General features: G+C 43.7%; 1 protein-coding gene across 3 annotated transcripts in view; it reads left to right on the top strand.

The window, feature by feature from the left end:
- Positions 1–514: 514 nt before the first annotated feature.
- CAMK1D (calcium/calmodulin dependent protein kinase ID) overlaps positions 515–11,630 on the top strand; it is a 217,813-nt gene continuing 206,697 nt past the window's right edge. For 2 of the 3 annotated variants that reach the window (XM_027639744.1, XM_027639743.1), the window contains exon 1: positions 516–870. In XM_027639744.1, coding sequence (XP_027495545.1) covers positions 779–870 — 92 coding nt within the window. In that variant the 5' untranslated portion in view covers positions 516–778. Of the gene's footprint in view, positions 871–11,630 lie in introns of all 3 variants that reach the window. The other variant, XM_027639742.1, reaches the window with a different exon arrangement.

Raw genomic sequence — 11,630 nt, 5'->3', positions numbered from 1 at the left:
TTTCCCTCCCCTCCCGTTTGACGTGCGCGGTTTTGGTGCAATGCGAATTATCTTCATTCAGTCAGGAGGGGCAGCGCCAGGCAGCAGAGAAGCGGCGGGGCTGCCTCCTCCTTCTCCCTCCTCCTTCTCTTCTTCCTCCTCCTCTTCTTCCTCCTCCCATTGCCATAACAACCGCGCACAGCCGCTGTGCCCGAGGGGCCGCATCGCTCCGCATCGCACCGCGCCCGGGAGCTGAGCATCCCACGGGGCCCCGCACGGGGGGGGTGGGGGAAGAGAAACAGTGACCTCCCTCAAAAAAAAAAAAAGAAAAAAAAAGAGAAAAGAAAAAACCAACAACAACAAAAAAAGAAGGACTTTTCCTCGGGGTGGGTCAGTCAGGGAGCAAAGTGACCCCGGGACGCGCAGCTGCTGCGCGGGGCGCGGAAGGAGGGAGGGACGGGGCAGCCCCGCCAGCGGCTCTGCGGGGAGGGGGAGCGCGGAGGAGGGGAAAGGAGGGGAGGGAAAGGGGGGGGAGAAGAGAAAGTTGGGAGGAAATAGCCCAGGAAAAGTGACACTCACGGAGCCCGCCGGAGCGCGGAGGAAATAAAAGCGGCGGCGGGCAGGAAGTGTGAGGAGGAGGAGGAGGAAGGGGAGAAGAAGGAGGAGGAGGAAAAAAAAAAAAAAGAAGAAGAAGAAGAAGAAACAGCAGCAGCAGCCGCTGCTGCCGCGGCAGAAGAGAAAGCAAAAGCCGCCCGAGGGCTCGGAGCCGCCGGCGCGGCATCCGCGGGGCTGCACGGCCATGGCCCGGGAGAACGGGGACGGCGGCGGCTCCTGGAAGAAGCAGGCGGAGGACATCAAGAAGATCTTCGAGTTCAAGGAGACGCTGGGGACGTAGGTGGCGGGTCTGGGCTGCGGGGGCCGGGGGGCTGCGGGCGCTGTCCCTTCCCCCGGGGGTGGGTCCCTGTCCCTGGGTCCGCGTCTCTGTGTGCGGGGCTGCTCCGCGCCCCGCGCGTCCCTCCGAGCGAGGAGTCGGGGCGACCTGGAAACACGGAGAAAAATAGAACTGAGGGGCAGGAGCTGGGCTAGCATCCCTCCTCGCCATCCCTCTCCCCCCCCCCCCCCCCCAAAAAAAAAAAAAAAAAAGAGGGGAAAGAAAGGAAAAACTCCAAGTGTTTTAAAATATTCATAGAACGAGGAGACGGGGAAAGGCTTTTTCTTGATAGTGCAACTGTAAATAAATGCGGTCTGACTTGCACGCTTCCCCTAAAGCCGATGGCTGCAGCTATTCGTGGACAGACGAGCAGAAATAATCGGAGTGGATTGGATGTGTTTTAGCTACGATGCTTAACTGTTGTTGGGCTTTATTTGTTTTATTTATAGTGGCGGGGCATAAAGATTAGTAAAACGTTAGAGTGGTGTTTTTTTTTTTTTCGGAAGGCTGAGAATAAACACGCACAGATGGTGTAAGGGAGCGGGGTACAGGCTGGTGCTTTTTCGGCTGAGCAAAGAGTTTTATTTTTGTTAAAACTAATTTTTGCATACAGGATATTATAGAGGTAGAGAGCCCGGAGTGCTGAAGGGAGGCAGCGTATGGGCTGCTGTGTGTATGTATATACGTTGTAATCAAGGTTGGGTTGTATTGGGAGTGGTCCTCGTTGCCGTGTCCCCACTGCTTTAATTGCTACTTTAAGCATGTCTCAAAACGGAGAGTAGCTAATCCCAAGTAATGCTTTTCCTGCGCTGCGTGCCACTTCAAAACACAGTTGAACAAGTTTTGTCTGTAATATTTCAGTTTCTTTCTGCTTCCAAGGGAGGGCTCTCTATAAACAGAGTATTTCTGGTTCACGGGCTCGCTGGTTTCCTATGAACAGGCTGCGAGTAAGAGCCGGGCTGGTCTTTAATATGGAGGTGGGTCACGCAGCTCCGCGGTGATGAGCTGATAGCAGAGCCCTCAGAAAAGCACTGACTTAGCAAATCAAATCAATGTCTGTCCAGGTCTCTGAAGAAGCAAAGTGCAGCGTAAGAGCCAAGTGTTGTGGTGTATTCTTGTCACCTTCAGCGAGATTTTGCTGTCAGAATTTCGTGCTGGGAGAGACGTGCCCTGCTTGTCACCTTAGAAGTGCCGTTCCCTTCCTGAGAGAAGGGATGTTGGGGAGCAAAGTTTTAATGCACTGAGATTCTCCGGAGCAGCAGGACAGTTCACTGGGGTTCCCACTGAACAACTTTCTGTCACCTTTCTGGTCGTTGTGTTGAAGCCACCTGTGAGGGTTAATTTGAGCTGCTGAAGAGGTCCAGGAGGAATTAATGCTGTGGCCTTGATCTGTATCCCACTGAAGTTAATGGGAGCAGGTGTAGGTCCCATGGAAGGTAAAGCTGGTCAGAGTTAATAGTTATGTGTATTAGTATGGCTGCTGCAAATTAAATTCATTAAATATGGCTAATTAGTGTCTCAAAGTATTAACCATTGTCTGAGCCTCACAGTTTGCTTGCTAAGTCCTTTCTGATGGCAGTGGAAGCAGTGAAGTTTTTAAACTTGACTTAACAGTCAATCTGGAAAGTTTTAGAAAATTAAAATAAGTGGATTACAAACCTGGGCCTGTATAAAGAAAACAGACCTGTTTTCTTTTCCAGACATAGTATTAATGTCTGTATTAATTATCAATGTATGTGCATTTAACACCCTACACGTGGGTTGCCTTTTGGTTGTGCATTCCTTAGCTTCCAAGGGAGGGTTGATAATTAGAAGATTTGAATCTGAGTTTTGGTTCTGTCCTTGGCCGCCCACCAGCACAGCACCTGCAATTCCTACTAGCTCTGGTGTGATTTACTAGGGTGTGAAACCTCTAAAAAATTCAGGCCATTGCTGTGCAAATCATTAAAGTGCTGGTTCCATTCCCACTGAAGTCAGTGAAGGTCTGTTCACTGGCTTGAGCAGCAGATACAGAGGGTCCAGAAATCCAAATGATGGGACGCTTCTCAGTTATTGATAAGAAAGTATTTAAATAGGGATTAAGCAAAAGGATAAACAGCTTTAAAGTATTTGGACCAAAATGTCTTCATCTGGCATTATTTAGGAGCAGGGATAAAATCTGCTTTGATCCCTCCTGCCCTGTAATGCTGAACTGTGTTGGACAGCCATCGCTTGATCTCACTGTCTAATAGATTTTTCTCTAGCATGGAGTGTGAAACTTGGCGTGTCAGATGAAACGCATGGGATTAGTGAAGTAGCTGTATTTTGCATTTCTCGGGCATTCCATTTCAGGATGCCAAAGTGCTGAAAGCACTTAGAACAGAAAACCAGCCCTTTTTCGTTCAGTAATCTTAACTGTCGGTGGTAAAATTTGTTAGAGAAAGAAAAGCACTAAAGCCCCAAATCAGGGAAGAAAGTGAAAAAGAAACTTTAAAAGCACATTTTATTTCAAGTGCATTGATTTGTGAATGTTAGATCTATGTGTATACTCTATTAATGGTTTGTTCTCTGAAGAGAGCCTTTCACCTGAATAAAAGCTCTTCAGCAGATCTTTAACACAGGAGACTTGAAATTGCTGGAATTATTAAAAAGATCCTAAGTTGGTTAATCATTATATCGTTTGGGCTTCAAGGAAATTCTAATGAGTACCCAGCTCTCCCTTCCAGAGCTGGTATTAATTATTCACGTGTCCCTGTAAATCACGTCCAGCCACATTGATACTGAAATTGAATTGGATGTCACATCCAGATGTCAGAAAGTAGCCTTTTTCCACCCAAAGAATTGTTTCCTTTGGTGGCTGAGGGCTGTGCTGTTTGCTCTGCTCTGTGCTGTTGGGCAATAGTGTTTTTCTAAAGTACCAGCAATGCAGCGGCTGGCTCAGATGTACCCAGACCTGTACTTACCCTGGTCTGTATTTATGCAGATATTAAAGCATATGCAATCTTAATTTGCGGCTGCAACTTCTCAGGTACTGGAGTGTCAACAAAATATTTTGATAATGTTAATAAATATTAACATATTTTTTATTAATGTACTTTATTACATTGGGCTGTGTCAGTAACATGACAGTGAACCACACTCTGAATGTGCAGGTTCATTGAGTTCTCTGTCTTGAAACTGGACTTGTTCACTACTGAGTCACTGAAAGTGAAATTACAGATCCTGAAAAAGTAGCTAGGAAGAAATAAAATAAATCAAGGATGAAATAAAATAAATCAAGGATAAAATAAAATCATAGCAGTGGGCCCGGTCCTCAGCTGATGTGATTTAGAGTCCCTTCCAAGTCAAGACAGGCGTGCTTGAGTAAGGAAGAGGATCTGACTAACTGCTTATGTCTTTAGTTTTCCACAAATTCATATGTTGTAACTCTACTCAATTACCCCTGGAAGAGGAATTGACAGGGGGATTGAGGGCCTGCCTGAAGAGGAGGATTTCTGCCCCAGCCCTCAAGAGATGTGAAGCTTCACAATAGCAGGAATCTGATAAGGAGATGAGAGTGATCACAGAAATAAGAAATACAATTTTTTTTCTCCATATTTAAATGATATTATGTCTAAGGCATTTTAGAACTCGGATTTTGACATCCAAGAAGTAATACGAAAAACCACGTCATCCTCTTGCCAAAGAGAAATGTCTTCCATCATTTGATCCTGCCTAATTGGGTCAGCCCTGCATTTCTGAGGTATCTGTCACTAGGCCTTATTGACATCAGAGTTATGATGAAGTTATAACATTTAGAAGGGCTCAAACTTAGTAACTATGGAAATACCGAGGCTGTCCTTAAAAATGATGTGGTGGATTCCTTAAAGCTTAGTAATGATAACACAGGGAGTTGCATGGATATAGCCATAACATAGTACAAGCTGTGTGGGAAGACAAATACACTTCAATGAAGTTTCCAGTACTTTCCTAAAATACAATATAGAGAAAACATACAGGTGGTTCTGTTTTTCTCAGGGACTCTGTGGTAATTTTTGGTTCCTCTGTGTCACTTCCATAGTCTTACGCCATTTGATGGTCTCCTGGCACCCTCCATGGCTGTGCTACACACCCGTACGTGCTTGTTCATGCTGTGAAATGAAGTCACTCCGCGTCCTCCTCTCACATCTCTTTTCTTTCTCGCACACCCACACTCGCGCACACACACATCGTCACAACCCCTTACGTGCTGTCTGCTGTGTTTTGGTCCTCTCATGTCCTTCATGGAACCTTCCCCCACGTGCAGTCTCACACTGACTCCCACCGGTGAGAGGGTGCTGGTGGTGAGGACAGGTCCTGGTGGAGGTGCCCCAAGGGAGGGTGCTGTGTGGAGGGGAGGTGCTGGGAGGTACCAGTGGGATCAAGATCTGTTCGTCCCTGGTCAAAGATCTTCCCTTCTCGTCGACTGGTGTTGGATTCAACATGACAAATTGTCCCTGGTTAGCCGTTTAACTTGACCTATCGTGCAAGTTACTCAGTGGTTTTTCCCTCTCAGATTTGAAAATTCCCAAGATCTAAAGAGATGTGTTGATACTCGTGCTTCCCCTGGCTCCATAGCCCCTGTGATGATTGAAGAGGTTGTCTGATTTTCCTGTTTCTGCTGAAATTACCAGCAATTTCTACCTCTCTTTTACGACACCTCAGTGAGGCAGCAGTGGCTCTGTCAGACTGCTTCATATTTCATAAATTTTTTTTCTTAGTTCAGTATTTTCCTTTTTTTTTTCTAAATTACATTAAATAAACATTGCACATAAAAAAAGCTACAGCACCCCATAGGTCTGAAGTTAAAATGCATGTTTTCAGGGGGAAGGTTGATGAACCACTGCAGCAAACCATGAAGACAAGTGATTCCCATCTCCTCTGGGATGATTTTGTAGGAGATCTGAAAGCTCTCAAGCTTCTTGCAGGAGTTGCCACGAGAGAGCTTCTTCCCATGTTTACATAGGAAGATATTTCATGGTCATTTCTGACCTTAAAATCTGCAGCTCTGGTAACCCCACTGTCAAACCCATGTAGGGTCAGGGATAGTTTGTGCTAAGAGGTGCATGGTGCCTACAGCACCTTCCCTGCATCTGTGGTAGGAGTGAAAGCTCCAGATATTAATGTTTAACTTAATGGTGTGAAACAACTCAGGTGTTTTAGTTTATGCACTCTGTATAGGGTAAGCAGGAAAATGTTGTTAGGACTCCTTTAAGGTGACATATTTTGTTTTAAAATAAGTAATCCTCTTTGCTATCCAATGTGTTCTTGGAGACTTAAAAACTATTAGCAATGTGAATTGTAGTATCTTGTAAAGTAAATTGTTGGTCTCTCTTGAACAGTTACAGAAAATAACAGGTTTGAGCGTTCAGATGGAATTGAAATGGGGAAGAAAGAAAAGCAAGATGGCCAATAGTTTTTAAGTCTGATGGTGAGGGTTGGGAAAAGCAGCCACTGGTGGTAAGGGATTTTTGACAGCTCTCCAAGTGTGGTTCATTGATGCGTTTTAGACAGTGTTTGTTTGGGGCAACAGTGTAGCATAAAGGTCAGTTTTCTTTCATAATCTGAAATTAAGATTCCAAAATACTCAATGGTCAAAAGCTTTCAAGTAAACACATAATTTTGGAGACACACAGTTACTGTATTGTCAGCTCACATATGTGCTCATGCTTCCTTCATGAGCCTGCTTTTCTGCTAGTTTTGATGCCTGACCTCTTTTTTTCCCTGCCTCGTCTTTCTCTCTGTGGCTGTTCTCTTTCAAGTACATCTTTGTCCTGTCTGAGCTCCCTGCTGCCAGAGGATACCTGCTCACCTGCCTGCCTGTGCAGCCAAGAAGTGTGCTTGACCAGCAAGGTGACAGTAAGATATTTGAATTGTGTTGGAATAAGTTATTCTGGTTTTCTCCCCTCTATTTTTTGCACAGGGCTTAGGAAAATGTGATCCTTGCCTAGGCTAACACTCAATATGAGTACTCAGGACCTCAGGATAACCAGTATTGAGTCCACAACTGCTTTGTGTTTGTGTAGATGTGAGCTGAGGGCAAAGTATGCATAAAAATATTGGTATCTTTAAGCAGCCACAGAGGTAGCTGACACCCAAAAGCTCCCAACAAGCAAAACCCAGAGGGTCTGAAGACCTGGTGGAGAGATAGTGGACAGAGCTGAACCCAAGTCTTTGGAGTCCTGTAGTAATCCTTTAACCAAAAGTCTATTCTTCCCATCACAGCCACAACACAGTGGGTGTGAGAGCCGTCTTCACCACCGCTCCTGCCATCTGGAGCAGCCTGTCTGCTTCCTTCACCCTCCATCTGCTTTCACACAGGAGCTGAAATATCTCTTGATGTATGTTTTCCTCCCTTTTTGTCTCTTTTTCTCTCTCTACCTTAGTTACTGACCTCAATTATTTTTGCTGTCCTTCACGCACAGTTCTCCTGACTACGTGCAGAATATTAGTTGGAGTTATTTAATCCTTTCAAGCATCCAAGGATACAATTAATATTGAATAAAATTGTATTGTTTTGGTTTGCTTGACAATAATAAGCAAGTCATAATAGGATTCTGAATTTATTGCCAGTAATGGTATTCACTTAACCGGTGACTCACAGTTTATATTCATGATTACTTAATAGGACCTAATTTTCTAGTCATTTTAGATAGCATGAAAACAAGTTGGAACTAAGTGGGTACTGTTGGTAAACAGGTAAGGAGTGAAAGGAAGGATAAAAAATTCCTTGGGGCAGAGAACTGTCATTTTAATTGGAATTCAAACCACCTTGCATTTCGGTGCTTCTGTGTAAATAATAATTAACAACAATAACAATAATTTGCAAACATATGTGTGTGATTGGGCTGTTGTTGAACGACAAATAGCTGGCTTAGCAATCAGAATATTTCTCATTTCTCTACTGTTCCTTAAAACCTTTCTATCAAATTTTAACACTGATATGGTTTTTTATTATCTGACTTGGCAGTTCCTATAATTTTCCTCTGAATGTTGTGCCAATCATTTTTGAAAAAGAAAACTATAAATAACAGATTGTTAATAAACTTTTGAAGGCCCTTCACTGATGTTTTCATGTTGAAAGCAGCGTATTGAGTTTTATGCCAGAATTACTCACCAAGCAGATTCTATGAGGTTAAATTAAAATAATACTCTGTAGCAGAATTTTTGGCTAAGTTAAAAGCCTTTTTTTTTTTTTTAAACACTGGATGAGCTAAGAAAAAGCTACCGGTAAGCTCTGTTTTAGATCTGATCTGTGTGTGGGACGGCTGACCACAGGGATGGGGATCCTCCATAACAATAGATCACTGATTTTGCTTGATCTTTTCCTGAGCAATATCTGTGTCACAGTTAAAATATCAATAGTTTTGGACACTGGACTACATAAGATAGTTCTTAAAATACCTTTTTCAATAGTGAAATGGGAAGAAGTGGATGAGGAAAAACATACTGGCTCAGATGTATTGAGGATTTATTTTTGTTTGGATTTTCTTATATCCCAATTTGGAGATAAACCAAACAGTTTCAGTCTACTTACAGTTTCCAGGAAGAATGAAAAGGAGATGCTTTAAACAATGCAAATGAACATGAGCCTTTACCACTAGCAGCAATAGGGTGAAGCATTGTGGCATCTCCACCCTAGACCCTTTCCCTTTGTTCTATTTCTGAAGTGGAGCCTTCTCATTGTCCTGCTCTCAATGCTCTCCCTAATTTAGGTTGTATATTTGAAGGTATGTTCTTCAAGCTTGAGCACTCAGAAGTTGGGAATTCCATTTTATGCTCAGTTACTAGAGCACAGAAGATCTAGAAGTTTAATCCGTGACTGATGGGAGTGGAGTGAGGTCAGGATCTGTGGAAATTCTGAGATCTGGGAGCCCTTAACCTCCCTGTTGGTTTTGGTGAGGGCTGGCGTGGCAGTTTGGAGAGTAAGGAGAGTGATAAATCCCTGTTCATCAGTGCTGGACTGTGAAGGTTTGCCGGTTTTCCTAGGAGCTTAAATGTAAAGATTTGCAAAGGAAGGTGGAGAAGCTTGTGAGTATTCGAGGGTTGGACACTAGGCAGTGAAATAGGAAGGGTCTAAAATACTTGGTTTTTTTAACTACGACTTTTATTGTCCTCAGATGAGACAGGAATACTGCAAACACCAGAGTAAAAGACTGTTTGTACCCTGGAGAACTTATAAACTGAATAAATAAGACAAAAATGCTTACGCTGTTTTGTTAAAGACGAGAAAGTGTGTTGCTTGTAAACCCAGAGCTCAACCTGAATCTTAACCCCAGCCTTATGCAGGGCACTGTCCTGCTTCTTTTCGTAGCGGGCACCGTGTCAGCACCAATATCTTCAAAATATATTTATTTATATGTGATTCAGCCGGGGTCATCACATATAATTTGTTTTTACTAGTTAAGGTCTGAAGATGCAGAGCACTGCCTGTGTGCTGTTGGTAACAGCGTGGGCGCTTTGTTGCTGTGTTGTTTCAGCTGCTCACAGGAATCCAGGTCTGCCCAGAGCTATAAAGAGCTGGAACAGACCAGGCGGTGCTTGGGGTGATGTGGGATCACTCCCAGCAGGATCCCATCTTCCCATCCCAGCTTAAATAATTCAAAAGACTAGGATTCAACCAGGCATCAATTTTCCATACAAACTCATCAGCTGTGCCCCTGATGCCCCACTGTGATGGGCAAGGGCAGAAATGAGGGAAACCAGTGGATGAAAAACCATGAAAAACAAAATACACAGAAAACCCAAACAACACAGAAGGGAGCTGAGGGGGTGAGGGGAGAGGAGAGCACTTAGAGGATTTGCAACCACATGGAAAACTCCTCTGGGGAAGGCACAGGTTGCTAATCAAATTCAGCCATATCTGAGAGAGACTGCTAGAGCATCCCTGAATAATCCTTCACTGTTATATTGGGTTGGCTTGGAGATTTCCTCCCACTGCTCACTTGTGTCTTCTCCTGCCTCTCAGCGTAAGTAAATCAGCATGATGTGCCCAGCCATGAAGGCTGCAGTATTTTGGAAATTCCTGGCATAGCAGAGTGCTTGGTGTGTGCTGTCAACAGCACAAGGTACTGGGAGCACATTAAACTTGTTTCGTGCTCCCTGCCCTCTTTTCTTGCATAACACCTGAACAAGTTCAAAGGCTTTGTCTTTTATTTCGGGAATTTTTGCAGCTGGGGCCTGAGATATCTTAAAGACTATCTAAAGCTCTGGTATCAGCATCAGTCTCACACCTCTGCTTTAATGGGGTTTGTTGCCGTAGGGGTGTAATTAATTTGTTCAAGAGATGCAACGTTTTTTGAGGGGAAAATCTGACACTGTTAAGCTTTTCCATGGGCTGATGATGAACATCATAAAAACACCACCTCCTTCTCTGAGTGCAAGCCATGGTGTTTTGAGACACCTTCTCTAGCATAATTACATAGCAACCTGAATATTGCAAAGCAAACAAGCTTTCCCTCCCAACATAAAACACTCCCAAATGTAAAAAAAACTGCCACAAGCCAGAACAAAAACTCTTATCTTCTTTAGGGAGAGATGAGAGGGACAAACAACATGCATCTTGTTAGCCAAGTTGCTTGATGCACCAGGAGAAGATGCTTAGATTAAAACATTTATGGAGCAGAGAAACGGTGTCACTCCTTTTGGCCTAATGACCCAGGCACTGGAGCACAAAGAGGAATAACTTAGAAGGAAGGGAAATGTCTCAGGTCACAGGTTTGACTTAGGGCTTATGCTTTTTAGGAAGCAGGAGGCTATATATTTAGACATCAGAGAGAATATGGCAAGAAATGAGCTGAATAAAACAGGGTTCTCAAAAGCACATAGATGCAGAAAACGCAGGTACTGCAGGCTGCAGGGACACTTCTGCTCTTGGGCATACTGATGTGTATCTGGAGTAATTTTACTGACTAACTTTCCTGTCCATAACCCTTTATTTCATGCCATAGACATAAATCTTACACTCTTAAGAGAAAGACCCTGGAAAAAAATAAATTTCACAGCACTTTGTAGGCGAGTCCATTTAATGAGTGTCTCTGATGAATCTTGTATTTTTCATGGAAAGCAGTGAAAGTGATTCAAAGATTCCTGAGTGACAGCTGAGATGGTTTGTGTCCAGAAAGCAAACATGTGCCCTTCTGGCACTGTGGAAATGGAACATAACAAGTCCTAAAGCTGAGAACTTGCTCGTTCTGCAGGTGAGTGGAGCTGCTCTGGGGGAAAGACAAAAGGAGAAGTCTGGGGCAAAGCAAAGCAAGGGGATTCAGCTGTAGCTAAATGCCAAGAAAGACTCCTCTAATGGGATTCTTTTAACTTAATTGTCTCTAAAGACTGCTCCCTCCTTGTTAGTGAGCTGCAAAATTTCATGGACCTGGGTTCTCTGGACAGGACAGCTTGTGCACAACACCAGGCAACATTTTCACCATTTCCAGTCAGTGATCACTAAAATGACCTGCAGCTTCAGTGCCAGTGTTTTCCCTGGAGATGGTGTGATGTTGTAACACCTCTATCTTGCATTGCTCTGTGATTGTGAGGAAGGTGGAGGAGCCTTTTGTATACATGTAACTATAGTGTCTGTATGTACATATATACAGATATATAGGGTATATATACCCACACATTAAAAATACTATTTATATAGTGATATATAGCGATATATAGTGCTAGTTTCTTGCCACGCAGCCTGTTGTTTGCTTCATTAATAAATGCATAGAGAATGACT

This window comes from Corapipo altera, unplaced genomic scaffold (assembly GCF_003945725.1).
Source record: "Corapipo altera isolate COAL_440 unplaced genomic scaffold, ASM394572v1 1b, whole genome shotgun sequence".
Lineage (NCBI taxonomy): Eukaryota > Metazoa > Chordata > Aves > Passeriformes > Pipridae > Corapipo > Corapipo altera.
This window is presented reverse-complemented; position numbering and strand designations above follow the sequence as displayed.